The 19007-nt window shown below is 42.0% G+C and overlaps 1 protein-coding gene across 1 annotated transcript in view; it reads right to left on the bottom strand.

Moving 5' to 3' along the window:
• ITIH5 (inter-alpha-trypsin inhibitor heavy chain 5) overlaps positions 1 to 19007 on the bottom strand; it is a 78834-nt gene that overhangs the window by 58256 nt on the left and 1571 nt on the right. Inside the window, exon 2 of the mRNA XM_026478732.4 lies at positions 10884 to 10928. Within this exon, the coding sequence (XP_026334517.1) occupies positions 10884 to 10928 (45 nt within the window). The remainder of the gene's footprint in view (positions 1 to 10883; positions 10929 to 19007) is intronic.

Raw genomic sequence — 19007 nt, 5'->3', positions numbered from 1 at the left:
CCTAAGCCTCTGGTAAGAACAATCGCTACATGGAGCAGATTTAAAAGCTGGTTAAAACTTTTCAGTGTATTTCTAGCCTTCACAACGTTGCTCCATCCAATGGCAGCTGGCAGCAGACGCTGAAGAAGGGAGGAAGCCTTAATGAGGAAATCAGCAGAGCAGTTCCTTAACTCCAAGAACTGGCTGAACAACTTAAAGGCACCGACTGAATGTTTGTGTCCCCTGCTGCCCCCCAACAAATTCATGTGGTAAAGCCCTAACCCCCAATGTGACAGTACTTGGGGATGGGCCTTTGGAGGTGAGTAGGCTTCGATGCGGTCATGAGAGCCTTCATGATGGGGTTAGTGCCCCAGAAGAGGAGACACCAGAGAGCTTGCTCTTGCTCATGCGGACACAGACAAAAGGCTGCGTGAGTGAGAACGTGGTCATCTACCAGCTAGGAAGAGTCCGCACCAGAAAATGAACCCTGCCTGATACTGATCTTGAACTTTCCAGCTTCCAGAACATTGAGAAAATACATTTCTGTTGTTTACTACCAGTCTATGGTGTTTTGTTACGCCAGCCCAAGCCGACCAAGGCAAGGCATTATCTCATGATGGAGTTGGACACACATGCAAAGTAGGTGTTTTTTATTTCCTTTTCATACATGAGAAGAAGTCAAGCTTGCAAGCTTACATACTGGCCCATCAGCATTCATGGAGATGAGACTTGAACTCAGTCCCACCTGCTCCAGAGTCCGCACTCACCACCATGATGCTAGGCTGCCTCTGTGGATACGTCTTTCTATTTCTGTGTACTCAAACCCCAGCATGGTCTTCAGCATGCAGCAGGCTCTCCAAAAATGCTGAATGGAACCAGGTTACTCTGATAGGATTCTCTTTTTCCCTACGGGAACTGACCTACCTAGTCAATGTTTATCTCAACCTGCGTCTGCTCTCTAAATTTCTTTCCAGCCCTAAGCTAGTTTTTAAATACATATAAGATGATGACCTGCTGATATCAAGGCATATTTCTCCTGTGATATACAGAGGGAACCTTAAACCCCATTTCAAGAGAGTTTCACAGAGCAGCACAGTTTAAACATGTTTAAATGTTGGAGTCAAATCATACCTTTCACAGCAAACCAACAAAAGCTGGACAGATACTTTATATGACTTGTTAGAGAGGTAGGGCTGAGCCCCCTTCAGCTGAAAACCCACCGAGAACACACACAAATAGCCGCAAGATGGGGAGCCACAAAGAGCAAGGCCAGAATGGGCGCGTGGTCAAGGGATTATTCATCCTTGTGGCTAAACTGCTGGTCTTGGTGACTCGAAAGGATAAAAACAAATGGTAACAGGCTCAGGAAAAATGTTGAGAGAATGTGTACCTTTGGATCGGAAAAGTTGGAAAGTTGGAAAAAGATAAGCACATAGGTTCAGTGAAGTGATGATCAAGTAGGAAAAAAATCTAAACCCATTTGAAAGATTTTTTCACCTGCAAGAGGATAAGTTCTCCGATTTGGTCTGAGAAGGAATTACATCAAAGCAGTGGTTCTCAAGTGTGGTCCCAGAACTAGCAAAAATGGGCATGCACCTGGAAACTCGTTAAAAACACAGAATCTCAAACTCCATCCCAGACCTGTGGAACTAGAAACACAGGGGATGGGGCCAGAAATCTGTATTTTAACAAGCCTTCCAAGGGATCCTGATGTTCAAGTCTGAGAACCACTGTTTTAAAGTAACACAAGGAGGTGGCCCTCTTCATATTTCTTCATCTCTAAGTTAAGAGGAATTAAATGAATCACTAAAATTACATCCATGTCTGAGACCCAGGAATCTAAGGCAAAGCTGAAAGTAAGGAATAAAACTGGGTTTTAGGAAACTATTCTAGAATTTTTAGAAATACTTGATTGTAAATAGTCTCCATGAAAATCTAGTCTCCTTAAGACAACATCTGTCTCTCCAGAAGCAACTTGGATTAAAAAGGATTCTAGATGTGGTTTAGCCAAATGCTTCTGTTAAATGATCTCATTAAAAATATATAACACAATTCAGGGTGCCTGGGTGGCTCAGTTGGTTAAGCCTCTAACTCTTGATTTCAGCTTGGGTCATGATCTCAGTCAAGTTTGTGGGATCAAGCCCTGCATCAGGTTCTGCACAGAGCGTGGAGCCTGCTTGAGACTCTCTCTCCCTCCGCCCCTCCCTCCACTTGTGCATGTGCCCATGCTCTCCCTAAAATAAATAAATAAATCTTTAAACACACACACACACACACACACACACACACACACACACACCATGTTTCAGTAAAGACAATAAGAATAAGGCTGGGGAAGGTGGTAATGATAATGATCTTAAAAGCACAATAACAGGTTGGGTTTTTATAAATTAAATTTTGTATTTCCTCATCTTATCAAAATGGAACCCTGAGATAAATTAAAGCATGAATTGAGATGCAGTATTTTACTTTCACTTAGGTTTCCCTGGAAATAGGTTTTCTTCCTAAATTATCCATATTTCAACATATTCTTTTATCTCCAATATCCTTACATTCTTATATATGTGAATTTGTGAAGGGTCTAAATACCACTGTGCACAACTTTAAATTCTATAGATGCATGAGGTAAAAAGGAACCAATCCTAAAAAAAAAAAAAAAAAAAAAAAAGTGAAGAAAGAAAAATCCCACAAACTCAGAAAATTCTAGTTATCATTCTCTACTTTAAAATGTAAACCAGGGGCGCCTGGGTGGCTCAGTCGTTAAGGGTCTGCCTTCGGCTCAGGGCGTGATCCCGGGGTCCTGGGATCGAGCCCCGCATCAGGCTTCTACACTGGGAGCCTGCTTCTTCCTCTCCCACTCCCCCTGCTTGTGTTCCCTCTCTCACTGGCTGTCTCTCTCTCTCTCAAATGAATAAATAAAAAAATCTTTTAAAAAAAATAAATTAAAAAAAATAAAATGTAAACCAGTTTTTAAAAAAGTATCAAGTAACATATGCACATGGTAAGACCCTCAAATTATGCAGAAAATAAAAGGAAACACGATGGTCTCCCTCCCGTCCTGGAGCTACAGTTCTGTTCCCCAGAGGAAATACTTAAATTAACAGTTTTTGGGATACCCTTCCATAAATACATGTTGTATTGATTTGCTTTAATTTCACCTAACAGTACAGTGTTCCTCTTTCTATATCTGCGCATGTTCCAATTATCTAATGCTACATGACAAACCACTCTAAAAACGTAGTGGTTTAACAATAGCAACCATGGCATTTTCTCTTGTGGTTTCTGTGGTCAGGAATTCTAGAAAGACTTGGCTGGCAGGGGGTCGCGGGGGGGAGGCTGGAGCTGTAAGAGTGAGCTCCTGAAGCAGCTCAGGGCTGGCTGACATCTATCTCATGTTGTCCCAGGGCCTCTCTATGCGGTCCTTCCACATGGTCAAGTTCAGGCTAACCATAGCACGGACTACCTCACACATTAGTCTGACCGATGACATGCAAGCTAGAGGCTTCATGAGTGCACATTTCCCAACATCGAGGTGGAAGCTATATCCCCTTTTATGCCCTAACCTTGAAAGTCACATAGCATCATTTCCACCATACTCTACTGGGCAAAAGAGGTGCAAAAGTATATTTGAATTCAAAGGCAGATTCAGATCCAGACCCTATCTATCTCAATGGGAGGAGTGGAGTATCAAAGTGCTGCTATCGTTGAACAATGCAATCTGCCACCGTACAAATCAATCCCTCTCATTCGTCCTTTAATAAATGCACAGGACTTTCTTTTTATAGATGCTCTATATTTTAATTAACCAGTCCCCTATCCCCCATCAACCCTTTATGATTATTTTTCCTGATTGTTTGCCCCTGCCCTCTGACTCATCTATACCAGCGGTCAGTAAACTACGGCAGACAGGCCACAGGATTTTGTAAATAAAGTTTTATTGGGACATAAATTCATTTACATCCATTCATCTGCATATTGTCTGTGGCTATTTTTTTTGCAGTTGAGTGGTTCTGTAATTGTGACAGACTGTACAGCCTTGCAAAGCCTGAAGCACCTACTACCTACTCCTTTAAGTAAAAGTTTGCTGATCCCTGGTCTGCATTATTTAAAAAGATAAAACCCTGATTATCAGTCATTAACGTACCTTTACTGATTGGTGTGTTTCAGGAAGAAATCTCAAATTATATAGACCACAGGCATTTTTATTTGACTTGCACAATCTTTTAAAATTTTTCATTAAGGGGACATTTAAAAATTGGAAAGTTCACATAGAAGCCCACAATGCCCATTTCTCTTGGAACAGATTGCAGGAGCAACTCTGGATGCACATTCCCGCATGACCATAGGCTGCGGGGACTAATGGTAGCTACTGGTCTAGATCAGACCCAAGTCCCATACTCCCAGCTCCCCATGCCCACCAATCCCAACTGTCTCACAAACACTAAGGCTGAGGGTGGGCAGCCATTTTCACTGTGTTCTTACTAGATTTTTTCTTGTTCCGAGCCTATTCTGCTTATCGATGCCCTCTGTTCCTACTAGATTAAAAGCGGCCACAATCTATACACCTATGTTCAGAGCAGCGTTATTCACAGGAGCCAAGATATGGAAGCAACTCGTGTCCATTGACAGATGGAGGGATAAACAAAATGTGGTTTAGACATAGAATGGAATATGACTCAAAAAAAGGAAGGAAATTCTGACACATGCTACAACGTGAATGAATTTTTTAAAAAGATTTATTTATTTTAGAGAGGGCAGAGGGAGAGGGAAGGAGAGGGAGGGAGAGAGGGAGAGAGAGAGTTCTGGAGATGGATGGTGGTGATGTTTGTATACGGTGTGAATGTACTTAATACCACTGAACTGTTCACTTTACAGTGGCTTAAAAGGTAACTTTTGTGTTACGTGTGTTTTAATAGAATAATGAAAAAATTGAACAAATTTTTTTTGATGACACAAATTCTTTGCTTTCTTGCCATTGAGAGGTGGAGTTGAATTCATTCAATCTTTGAATCTGGGCCACGGTGACCTACCACTTACCTCATTTATATAAAAGTAGAGTAATAACTGGGAAAAGAACTTAGTAAGTTCCAGCTTAGAAAAACACAGCTCCAGCTGCAGGCCATTCCAAATGAAATCTAGCTCCTTCAGTAGATAATCCTTGCCCAGCACTGATCGGACAATAATTCGAAATTTTCTTCACTTGGTACCCTTGAGACTGTTTGCGATGTCATGCTGAGTTGTCCTTATTCAGGAGTTAATTGTCAATTATCATTTCATTACACTTAAAATTAAAATGTGAAATTAGAAGACACCTGACAAAACACTAAGCTGAACCATTATGGTATTTTTTTTTTTTGGCCTCAAATTAAGATTATGGATATGGTAGAAATTTTCCACAATATTACATCAAAAATAGGACACATAGTTTATGGGCCCAAGAGACAGATTGAGAAAAGTTTCAAGAAACTATTTTAGTTTATTGCTTCTGCCCAGTTACTATTTTCCCACAGGAGCCCCCACTGTTACTTATGTCTTGTGGCCCTTGCCCTACCAGACAGCGCCCTCAGCCTACAATCTACTAAAGCCACTTATGCCCACACCTACCCCACCCCCAAGCTGCTCACCCCTTCCCCTGTCCCTACGAGACGGTACACAGAGCGGGACTGTGGCTTATTCCTTTTATTTATTTATTTTTTTACCCATAGCTGTCAGCATAGAGTAAAAGTCAAAAACATTAATGGAATTGAATTTTTGAATCTTTAACAGTGAAAGAAAAATACACATCTCCCCAAAAAAGAAATGGTAATTAACCTGAATTTTTTAACCACTACTCTAGATTAAATTCCATGAAGGACTGGGAAGACCTGCTACACGCGGATCCTTTGCTCAAGACGCTTATGATCACGTTGGGAAGAAAGTGCAAAAAAGAGAAAGCAACACAGGAAGATATATAGAGATGTACATATTCACTCGTTGCCTGGAAGACCTTCCAGAGTTCAGAAGAAAGAGAAATCAGTGAGGTCTGTAAAAGTAAGAAAAGGCTTTAAAATAGATGCAGAATTTGCATGTGGTGAAGGAGAACAAAAAGAACATTCTAAAAACACAAAAGGCATAGAAGCAGGATGGAGCCTTAGCACATGCCTGGAACAAAGAATCGAGCAGTTTAATTAGAAAGGGGGGTGCGTTGTGAGAAGAACATTGGACAGGTACACAAGACTGTCGGGAAAACGCCATGCCCAAGGCCAAACGCAGAATTTGGAAAGGCAGAGGTTCGTGAAAATTTGTCATAAAAGGAAGGACAGAAAATAGTTGCTTCAGTTTTTCCCAATGCACGGTTCTTAAAAATCCAACATGCTTTCCATATTTATAGTTAACCCATTACTTCATTTGGGGATGTCAACTGGAAAATCAGAGGCAAAATCAAGTCTTTCTGTGACAAAACAGCTTCTTCATTATTTTTCCTACAAAGGCTAAGCAGATGGAAAAGCAGTTTGAGGCAGGGAGTGTCTTAATTAGCTGCTCAAGGGACCAAAGCCTTCTGTGTGACTCATGTGAGTCACTTAAAATCAAGCCACAAGGAGGATGTCCTGAATTACCCAAGATGCCATCTGGAAATTAACTGAGCCATGTTTGGTCAGAACCAGGACTCTTCCCAGAAGATTAACCTTTTGTTGTTTTATTCTGGTCTAATGGTTCTCTGTGACAATGAGAAGAAATGATTTTGGAGATGGTAGAGAACCTTCAAAATCATGTAACTCCCGCATCCCCTCACTTCATAAAGGAGAAGGTTGACATTTGGCAGTTGGTGGACTCTGGTTCCAGAGACCTTCAATGAACCTTCATGTCTCTCCTTTTTGAGAAAAACAACCCAGACCATATTGTCGTTACTGAGGCAAGGCACCTCCCTGGAGGCTGTAAAGAAAAACACCCAGACCATATTGTCGTTACTTTCAGGCAAGGCACCTCCCTGGAGGCTGTATTTGCCACCTGGGTGACACAATTTTACTCCTCTGTAGACAGAGGGTAGCATCAGCTCTGAACTGACTGTAGTAATACATTCTACTGAGCAACCTTTCATTGTGATCAGAGGAAAGGAAACATAAAATGCAATTATCACCTTTATGTTAAGAAAAAAACCCTACTCTATACACCTCCTAACAAAAGAGAAACCACCATGGCTGGAGCTGGGACAAAGGAGACAGACACACACGTAACTAGCCCTCAGTGAGGTAACGACGCCCAGCACCATGCTGGTTGACTATATTTTCTATCTTCTTGGTGCTCTGGCATTTGGGGCCTTGCTCCCGAAGAGACTGTCCCTCCCAGGGAAAGCTAATTCCTAGAGACGGCACACTGCTCCTGCGTGAGCCCACCTTTGACACACAACCCACCCGTCCAGAGCCCACACTCCCAGCCACCTCCTTTGTCAAGGTCTCGCACACCAAGCCAAGATCCCCCTTTCCCCAAGTCACCCCAGGGCCAGATCCCAGACAACCAGAGACCAGTATGGTACCTCCTGTTCCTCGGGACCTTGAGTATAAACTTTTTCCTTCCTGATGGTCAATTCCAGGTCTTCATGTCTCACCATATCCGCTTATAACAAACCCCAAGTATAAATTTTAGAATACCTGCTATGAAGAAGATGCCAAGACATGATCCTGCCACTAAGAGGTTAAATGATGACAGTGAAAATCAGGACACTATCTGTTAAGGACCATGGATACTCAGATACAAAGATACCCCCTGCTTTCTAAAATACAAATTTTCTTTGCATATGTGTTGCCAGAGAGTGTCATAAAAAGGGTATCTAATTAGTTCACAAGAAAATCAAGCAAATCCCTGTGGTTCATGAGCTGGCAGTGATAGGAGAGGAACAGCTGTTGCCATCCACATTCTATTCATTAGTTAGAGAACATCCAGAGACCTTCAAATTAGTATGGACAGCTACAGCATGAAAGAAAGGGAGACTCACAGGATAAACTGAGGCAACACAGTCAGATCACACATGGCTTTACATGTCCTTGGAGTTTATCCCATAGGGAACGTGGAGTCACCAAAGACATTTGCAAAAGAGAATAATGCATCAGGTCTACTGCTGGAAAGATCATTCTGGTACCAGTTGGATGTATAAATAAAGTTAATGGTAAAAATGCATAATGTGCGTGAAAGTAAGACTTAAAATTCTTAGAGATTTCTAAGAAAATCTAAGCGATTATATACATATTCTGAGGTCAAGAATATCTTCAAAACCAAAAATGAAAACTCAAAGGCTATAAAGGAAAGGTAAACTTAATTATTAAGGAACTTAAAACTTCTACATGGAAAACATATCATAAACAAAGTTAATCAACAAATGACACATCTGGACGGGGGAGTTCTTCCAATTTGGAAGACAGGGTAGCCCTCCATACAAAGATCTCTCACATACTGACCATTGGGGGATAAAAGACACAATAGAAAGATGGGTACAGGACACACACACACACACACACACACACAAACAATTCACAGAAGAACCACTCTAAATGGCCAATAAATGTATAGGAAAAAAAGTCTCCATTTGTAAGTCGTCAGGCAAATGCTAGTTAAAGGGACAATGAGACAGCACTTTGTATCTAAGAGACCGATAAGCCAGAAAGAGTGACTGTGTGTTTGCTGGCACAAGTGTTCATATTTATCATTGCTGATAGAAATGGAATTAACGCAGAGTATTAAGAGCAATAGTATTCAAAAGCAGTCCAACATCTATCAAAATGTCAAATGTCCACGCACTTGGACCCAGCAATCTTTCTATTGAAAATCTAGGCTGTAGACTAAACAGCATCCACGTAACAGAATAAACAAAAAAAAAATTTTCGCAGCATTTTTTATGGGGGCCAAGAAACTGCAGACAAATTGAAAGCTCATCCAACTTATTAAGGAGAATGCTTAATAAATTACGGTGTGCCAACGACATGGAATATTTTTCATTATCTAAAAGAATGGCTACAGTTAGGCCAAATGACACACTGTGGATTGAAAATAGTAAGAAATGGGAAAAAAGACCTGTACTTGACAAGGCGGTGTGTGTGTTACGAGCACACACGGAAGCCAGATGTGGGACTCAAATCCTGGTTCTGCCACCTCTTCCCAAACATGTAGTCTGGGGTGAGTCACTCAGTCCCTCTGAGCCTCTCGTCTGTAACGCCTCACAGAATTGTACAAGAGTGACTGAGTTATGACACGCGGCACACTTAGAATAATGCCAGCCACACAGCAAGCCCTCAGTGAGCCTTAGCTGTCATTATATGATCCCACTGTTTGAAAGCGATGATCAGTAATCTCATATATGCAAATGTCTCTGTTTCCACCCTTTTCTTCTGGCGTGTTCTTTTTCTCAGTGACACCTGTCATCTTCTCCGTTACTAATACCATTCATTTATTCACTTTGTTTTTTGTCTATCTCTGCTCCACTTTAGAATTCAAGGTCTATGAAAGACAGGGTCTTTGGTCTGTCTTGTTCGTTGCTGTATACCCAATGCCTACAATGGTGTGGGGTAAATAGTAAGCATTCAGAAAAAGACCAGTTGGAATGGATGCATGCATTAACGAACGAATATGTGTACAGGTCTTGCTGGGAGACTATTCTCCAGGAGTCCCTGGTATTTCTGCCCATTTTTCGAGCAGAGGCACTAGCTCTTTGTTCTAAACTGTCTTTTCAAGGATGTTCGGATAGTGAACAGCTCTGGAAGAGTGAGGTGGGATCTCCCTCCAGAACAAAGGGGAAGCTGGTTTAGTATCTAGAATAATAAAGAGAATGTGCCCGTCCAGGGACAAAGATCAGGCAGGTTTAGTCCTCATTAGAGTCAGGTTCCCTATGCGGTTCCTCCTTTTGTGTGTTGGTGCCTTCAGGTGCTCTCCGTATGAACATTCGGGAATGGGATGGGGCCCAGGAATCGTACAAACTCTGACACTCTGGCACTGCTATTCTGTGAGCAATAATCAGCCTCTGTCTCTGACCCAGGAGTCTCCTCTTTCTGCTGGCATCCATGCAATGGCAACAAATTCACTCCTTGGCTTGCAAGCTGGGGAAAATCCAGGCTCTTCACAATTCTTGACGTGTTTATGTTCATGTATGTCTGTCTACGATTATGTGAACATGGAGACAAACATGAAAGTATCATCATGAAGTTAACAAACTTGGGAGGATCGGGAGAACGAAGGGAGAAGGGGAACCAAGCAGGGAATAATAAGAACACAATGTCGCAGCCCGGCAAAGACGGTTAATGATCGTGACATGGGTCATGCTAAAGCTAGAATTGACTCAGACACCGCCCAGGTATAGAGAGGCACTGGAGGGATGCCTAACCCCTGAGGAACTGCTGCCCAATCCACATCCCCGAGCCCAAAGGCATGTCCTCACATTCTGATACATGTCTGCATACGCAGTGTAAGGAAGACTGGGGATTGGTTCAAATAAGCTCTTCAAGTCCCTGAACACTTGCCCAAATTGCAATCCGATCGCCTCCAACATGCACCAAGAGCCCTGCTCAACTCCATTCCGTGAAGCTGTGAGCTACCAAGGCGGACTCTGCTTGTTTTAGTTGTTTCCTTCACTACAAAGCCTTTATTTCTTGTGTAAGAATGCCATAAAAAGTACAGGTTCATTTAAGTTTCTTATCTTTTTAAGGGCTTTGAAACTCCATCCTTTGTCCTTAGAGCCCTTCTGAAATAATCAGGTCTCTTTCCAGAAAGAAAAGTCCACTTCAAGAAAGTCTTATGAAAGCTACACTGTTTAATGTCAGCATTCTTCCGCAAGCAACTTTACAAGCTTTGGAGGAGGTGCAAGCAAAGCTAGGGCCTGGTCCAAAGTACATAGAGTTGTGAGGGCACAGACACTGGAGATGTACCAGGAATATACTTACCAGCCTTTGCAGCAGTCGGGCTTGCCTCGGCACCCTGGGTCCAACCTATAAGAAGAAGAGAGTTATGAAATATGATTGTGAATATCATTCTGAAATGCATTACATGGGGGGGGTTAGGATCGATTCAAATTCACAGAAGAGACAGTCCATCCTGAAAAGTAGATTGGACCTTCGATGAAGGAGCTGCAGGCCAGAGCTAGAGCCCATCCCCCTCAGCCCTGGTTGACTGCTTCAGCCGTGATAGCACTGTCTCATCCCCTGCGTGTTCTTCTGTCTGTTGGAGGAGCATGAAATGACAAGCACAAAGAATTCATCAGAATATCTGTATTCCATTTCATTCTATTTCTGGCTTCAAAAGAAGCTCTTTGCAATTGTGTCTGTGACAATGAGTCAATGTATTCAGTTCTACACTGAGGGGTTCAGTTATTCAACTCAAAACTTTAAGAAACTCTGCAAGTATAACTGAACTTACCTTGAATTTTCTCACTGTGTTTTTTCTGGTTATTTAACTATACTTTCCCACATGGGGAGGAGAGGCATGGGAAGGTGATAAAATCCTCATTTACGAAAAATTGTATTAATTAATCAGCCATTCTGACTAACTTAAAAGTCCTAGCTGGTTGTTGAACATTATTCATAGCAAATCACTGTTCCAGTAAAGTGTTAGCTACTATTGCCGTGAGTAACAAACCGTCCTTTCTGGCGGGCAGTTGGATAATGTTAATCAAAAACTGGAAAAATATGCCTGGACTTGATGTGTATCTTTTTTTTTTAACATTTCTATGATGTGTAATTTACAAACAATATAACCCATTCATGTAAAGTGCACAAGTCAATGTTTTTTAGTATATTCACAGAGTTGTGCACCCATCACCACCATCAATTTAGAACATTTTTATTATGTCAAAACTCTGCATCCCTTACCTGTCATCTCCCAACCACTAATCTGCTTTGTCCCTGTGGATTTGCCCATTCTGTACATTTCAAAGAATGGAATCATACAATATATAGTCTTCGTTGACTGGCTCTTGTCACTTAACATAATCTTTTCAAGGTCATCCCTGTTGTAGCATTTCTCAGTTCTTCATTCCTTTTCATGTCTAAATAATACTCCATTGTATGGCTATGACACATTTTGTTTATCCATTCACCCGGTGATATTCAGGTTTTTTCCAGTTTTTGGCTATTACGAATACATGAAACTTTTATAAACATTCACATGCAAGTCTTTGTGCTGGACATAGATATCTAGGAGTGGAATCCCTGGGTCATAGGGTAAATTGAAGTTTCACTTTTTAAGAAATTGCCAAACTGTTTTCCAAAGTGGCTGCAACATTTTTCCATTCCCATCAGTATGCATGTCTTTTAATTTAGAAATTCTACTTACAGAAAAGCACCATAAGAGGAAAAAAATAAGGAAATTCTTTAAAAACAATTGTTAATAATTAGAAAAAGCCTAAAATATCTTTAAAAAGAGGTCTGGTTCAGTATATTATTCAATATATTCAGTATATTATGATATATGGATTAATTACACGGCTATAGAAAATAATGATGTATAGGGCGCCTGGGTGGCACAGTCAGTTAAGCATACGACTCTTGGTTTTGGCTCAGGTCATGATCTCATGGTCGTGGGACTAAGCCCCACATCAAGGTTCCTCGCTCAGCCCGGAGTCTGCTTGGGATTCTCTCTCCCTCTCCCTCTGCCCCTCCTGCTTGAATCGAGCTCTCTCTCTCTCAAATAAATAAATCTTTTTTAAAAAGAAAAGAATGGTGTATCTATATTTATTGGCATCAAGAAACGTTCACTTTACTGGACTTCAGTGTTGTTCACCAAACATTTCCCTAGCTGTCTGCCAGTAGTATTGCATTTCCTGGGCCCATTGTGGGAAGGCAGGGGGCTGTGCAACTAGCTCCAGCCAGTAAGTTAGGAATGTAAGTAGCATTCGTCACTTCTGGGTCAAGTGATTTAATTACAGACGTACAATCCTACTGAACTGCTTTTGCTTTCTGGTACAGTAATTAGCAATGTTGGAAATGGTAGCTGCTCATCGGGCCCAACTTCTCAAGTGACCACCATTGACCCAAGATGAGCAGGTTGTCTAAGCAAGAAATAAATGTGTGGGGGCGCCTGGGTGACTCAGTCGTTAGGCGTCTGCCTTTGGCTCAGGGCGTGACCCTGGCATTCTGGGATAGAGCCCCATGTCAGGCTCCTCCGCTGGGAGCCTGCCTCTTCCTCTCCCACTCCCCCTGCTTGTGTTCCCTCTCTCGCTGGCTGTCTCTCTCTCTCTGTCAAATAAATAAACAAAATCTTTAAAAAAAAAAAAAAAGAAATAAGAAATAAATGTGTGGTATTTAAGACACTGAGATTTTTAGGACATTGTGACCACAGACTAACCTGATTAATATATCCATGACACATTTAAGTGACTAAATCTGGTAACAAAACATTATAGTTAACATGATCTAATTTTTTTTAAAGATTTTATTTATTCATTTGACAGAGAGAGAGACAGCCACCGAGGGAGGGAACACAAGCAGGGGGAGTGGGAAAGGAAGAAGCAGGCTCCCAGCGGAGGAGCCTGATGTGGGGCTCGATCCCAGAACGCCGGGATCACACCCTGAGCTGAAGGCAGACGCTTAACGACTGAGCCACCCAGGCGCCCCAACATGATCTAATTTTTGTAAGCGTCAGTGTTTATATGTGTAGAAAGTGCACCACCATTCTAATGGCTGCTACCTTCAGGTGGTTGAATTCTTTTTCTTTAAACTTTTCTGCGTCATCTCAGTTTTTTACAAATTAACATGTTTTACTTCTGTAACAGAAAAAAAAAACAATAAAGATATTCCTGTTTGGTAAGCTAAAGTCATCACAGTACTGTTTTAATCCCAATCCTCCTTTGATCTCCCCTGGGGGGGGGGGAATATATATATATATATATATATATATATATATAATATATAATAATGTGTGTGTATATATATATATATATATATATAATTGTAAATTATCATTATAAGCCATTACAGAGCCTCCTACTGTATAGAACACAGAATAGGAGAAATAGTATAGAATTTAGGTTGACACTTGCCACCCCGGGTCCAAATGAGAACCAAACAATTAATAGGAGGATACCGGTTTCTCTCTCTAAAACGAGGTGTTGTGTGAGATACTGTCCACAGAAAGCCATTCTGGGCAAGGTCTTCGCCAGCTCTGCAGGTTCATGTCAGGCCTTTCCCTTCCTCAAATTGTGGAATAGGCTGGGGACCACTTAACATAGCAGTGGTCAGAAGGAAAGCCCAACCTCTCTCAGGTATTATGAGCTGTGATTGATCTCAAGTATTTTCTTTGAAGTTTCCTCCTCTGTAAAATAGGTTTTCCAAGAAAATAAACAAGCTTTAAGAAGAACAGGAGAAGTTGGTTTTTCATTTTTGAGATGACTATCTGATGTCTCAGGGGATCGCTATGGCAACGCTTCAGTCCAAGTTTAAAGGAGACTGAATCAGAATCAAAGCTTCCCTGTACAGACAGACTCCTGGTGCCAGCGAGGATTGGAACTGGAAATAACACCAATGTTGTCATCGTTGTTTTTAGTTGGGAATTCCTGAACCCTTTTATTGTTTGGGTGTTTCCCAAAGCCTCATAAGAAATTGAGAGCAGGGTTTATGGACAGATACGTAACTGACTCCAGCTCACTGTCAAGGGTGCATGAGTAGTAATATCAAGAGCTTGGGGGCTCCAAATCATAGACTTAAGAGATGGCCCAAATAAGATTCTTTATTCCTCCTGAACTGAGCTTATTTCTCCAGCATCGGAACACGAGATGTCCAGGCCATGATATTTATTGAGAAACATAAGCCATGATCCCTACCATCAGGGACCATACTATATAACTTGAAAGAAAGAAACATACTCATGAAAACTTAATAGAGAGGGTAGTTTTTGTAAGTTACAAAGGAAATGGAAAAAACGTAGAGTTCGCTGTGCCCCTGTGCCCCTGGAGGTACGGTTGAGCCAGTCATGCAGGCATTCGCTGGAGGGCAGGAGAAACTGATGGAGCACCAGGTTCAATACAGGAGCTATGCTGAGAAATAGCTTCAGAGACCTACCACTGCCTCTCCAACTCGTATGGACCAAGCAGCACTCACTACCAGGAGGCAGAGGGTTGGTGAAGATCTCCTTTGCACAAAAAAATGCAGCAATAACACTGTTGGCCTGTAGAGTCTGGAATCTCCCATCTACATTATCAGTTAGTCCAGCTGTAGGTAAAAGATGGCAGGCATTGCTTAAATATTCATAATTTGAGTCATAGGGACTGTATTTCCCCCCCAGATTTATCACAGTGTTGGATCAAGATTAGAAAAGAAGAGAAATACCCTTACAGCATTCCAAAAAGCCCATAAATGGGAAAGAGCATGGGAAGAGAGGAAAACAGCAAAACCTAATTCTAACCTAGGTGAAAGATAGAATATGCAGGATTCCCTCTTGGCGTGAATGCTGTAGTGACCCAGGTTGATGGAACAGAGATGTCTGGGTCCCATAACAGATCCAAGGAACGCTGCATTTGGACCACCACCCACCCCCCCATCAAGGGACGAAAGTGCTGAGTTCCTACAGGGCTCACTGGGAACCCACCTACAGCTTGGCCCCCATCCCCTGAGGGTGTTCTGATCCTGAAACCAAGAGCCAGGAACTCAGGAGTCAGAGCCTCAGAGATCTGCCAGAGGGCCTGACACAAAACCTAGGGCTACAGGTTGGAAACGCATTGCAGTCTGTCACCTGGGCTGAGAACAATTCATCTGGGAAGATTCCTTCCTGTTTGGGTAACTCCACAAGCCTAGCACAGAAGTTTCATTCCTTCGAGTAATGTTGCTCCAGGGTGTTCAGCTAATCGCCATCTGCAATTCAGAGTGCCCATAACCTCAGCCACAGAAGAAGAAACTTCACTTCTGGGCTACAATTCCAAACAATTTCCAGGTAGGTTAAAAAAAAAAAAAAAAAGGCGACTGGCCTTAGGCAAGTCACTGTATCTTTTCACCTGTGAAAAACAAGGGAAATGGACTTTGCCTCTAGGAAAAAAAGACAAGATTCAAAAAAGCTTAGGTCTCCATCCCATGGCCCCATCTTCCTAAATGGAGCCAGCCAGCCGCTCGTTAGCTACAGAGAGCTAGCCAGGGTCTCCGACTGGAACTCTGACAGCACGGGAGGCAAGACCGCTTTCAACGGAGCATACAAGGTGTGGGGGAAATTGCTGGGTAGGAAAATGAAGTCTCATACAACTCATGGACCTGGTTCTCAGTAGGCCCCTCTACTACCTCCCCCTCCACTTAATGAAATGAGATGGCTCGTTTGGGAGTGAGTAAACCTCTGGACTCTCTCCCACAATACCCTCCTTCCCATTCAGTTTGACGACTCCTTTTTAACAATCACACCCATGCCCGTAAAGGAGACAGTCCTGAGTGGTCTGAAGCCCACAAAATCTTCTACTGACTTTACTTTATAAACAGTTAAGAACAAAGACAAAAAATTGTTGTCTTGATTCTTGATTTGTGTTTCCAAATGCAGAGGTTTGGTTCCGAGTGGCAGATTATAAAAAACTAAAACTCCAGAAATTCTCAATTCAGGGAATCAGAAATGTATCCCCACAATCGATGTGGTACCACAAGCATCTATTGAACACTACCCATATGCCAGGAGCCACAAATAAAAATCACATTGAAACAAATTCTATTACATTATAAATATGAAAGTGGCTTGGTCTTTGGAGGAGTCCTTGAAAGCCCAGCTTTGGCATTCAGCACACCTGGGTTCTAACCCAGGCTCTGCACGTGTCACTTCGCTCTGTCACTTCCCCCGGGTGGGCTTCCGTGGTTCTCAAGGAAAGCAAGCACTGAGACTTTCCTTGCAGTGGTAGTCAGAGATTTAACCAGGCTGTTCATAAACAAACAAATAACATAGTACTTTAGTGCTTACTGAATGCATGCACTTCGTGCGAATTAACCCACTTAATCTTCACAGCAACTGCAAGAGCAGACGTGGGTTTATTATTTTATTATTATTTAGAAGCTAATAAAAATGTAAGTTTCGGGATCCCTCATTTGTACAGTCCCTCAACAATGGGTGATGTCTGCGGTGTCTGTCAGCCTGTAAAAAGGTGGCGTGTGCTGTAATCTGTTTATCATCCTAAATAAATGTTCACTTTAGCACCTAATTTTTGTGGTCATAATTTGCTATTCTTTTTCTTCAAGGGGGCCTTACCAATTATGCAAACGTTAATTGCTTCTAAAAACCCAGATCTACCCCTGCCAATGACAGTAATAATTCTATCTTGCAGAGGATGAAACTCAGACCCAGAGAGGTTAAGTTACTTGCCCAGGTACACAGAGCCAGTTAGTGCCGGGATGCAGTTTTGAACCCAGGCAGTCTGGTTCCACTTGGGAGTGCTCTTCACCATATCCTTTACTGCTTCTTCTTATTTTTACATAGAGCCACTAGCAAACACTCTGAGACATTGGGAACACTCAATAATTAGTGGCTATCATTATTTTGTAAATTAAAAACTGCTTTTATAGTAATAGGAATACGGCCCTATCCTGATTTAAGGAAACAATATCAATTTGAAATTTAGGAAACAGATAAATCTGTAACAGGCTGATTTTAGACGAGACTTCCTTTTTAATATTAATTTCCTGAAAGATTTTAAAGCAGTATTATTCTACATGTGGTCAGTGGATTATCTGTATCAGAATCACCTGGGCCCCACCCCAAACCTAACGGATCTAAACTGATGGGAGTGGGGTAGGGGCTCAGGAGTCTGTGTATTTTTTAAATATCTTATTTATTCATTTGACAGAGAGAGAGAGCACAAGCAGGGGGAGCTGCAGGCAGAGGGAGTGAGAGAAGCAGGCTCCCCACTGAGCGGGGAGCCCAATGCAGGGCTCAATGTGGGGCTCTATCCCAGAACTCTGGGATCATTACCCGAGCCTAAGGCAGACGGTTAACTTACTGAGCCACCCAGGGCCCCGAGTCTGCATATTTGATGAGCTCCCTGAGTGTCCTTTTGCATACTAAAGTTTGAAGACCACTGCTGAGAGCAGTCCCTTGCTGTGGGTAATATTGTTTACAAATGGGGTGGAAGACCAGAGGAGAGAAAGGGACTTGAATTTAAGGTGTTATTAGTACTATTGCCAATTGAAGGTAAGCAACAAATAACAGTTGCGATGCAAGCTAATAAGCATGTTCATGGACATTACAATTTACATAAAATTGACATACTCATTTACATTTATAAATTAACTTTACATATAATTTTGAAGACCGTAATTATGGAGATCAAGTACTAACTCCATTGCCAGGTACTGTTCTAAGTTTCGATCTTCAATGTCCTTTTAATTAAGTAATCCCACCACCCCCATTCTAGAGATGAGTGAACAGAGACTCAGACATTAAGTAACTCTCCAGGGAGCGCAGAGTCAGGATTTGAACCCAGGGAGTCTGATTCTGGAGCCTGAGTCCTTAAATCCTACATCATTCACACACACACATACAGGTTGCTGTTTTTTGTGCGTGCTTTTTAAATAGAGATAAACAGTAAAAGTCGCAAATTTTTGTAGAACTTTGTATCTTGGGAATTTTCGTGTCATTTTCAAGATACATCAATACTGTTGTGGTTTGAAGGCAGCGTGAAATCGCTAAAATGGGCCAAACGCATGTTACTCTATGCAGTTAAAGTTTAGAGTGTGAAGCCTACGTGCACTGGCAGATGTTGGAGCTTTAATCCCTCCTCCTAGCTCACAAACAGAATCCTTGTTTAGGTTCCTCCCACACTTTCCTCCCCACACAACCTCCCCAAAACTTTCAAGCTCTTTACCCCAAATTCCTTGCCTCTGCACTTCAGCAGCCCAAGCCTGCCAGCAAGAGCGAACAGTAAGCACTGATACTGTACCAAGAACTTTAAGAATATTAACTCTTCAATCTTTAATACCCTTTTATTTCCCATATTTTACAGAATTGGAAATTGAAGCCCCCAGCAACTTGCCCAGCCTTCCAGAGCTGGCAAGTGACAGAACCAGGAATCAAACCCGGGCTGCCTGACACCAAGTCCCTGCCCTTAACCACTGACT

The sequence above is a fragment of the Ursus arctos genome, unplaced genomic scaffold (genome assembly GCF_023065955.2).
Source record: "Ursus arctos isolate Adak ecotype North America unplaced genomic scaffold, UrsArc2.0 scaffold_30, whole genome shotgun sequence".
NCBI lineage: Eukaryota > Metazoa > Chordata > Mammalia > Carnivora > Ursidae > Ursus > Ursus arctos.
This window is presented reverse-complemented; position numbering and strand designations above follow the sequence as displayed.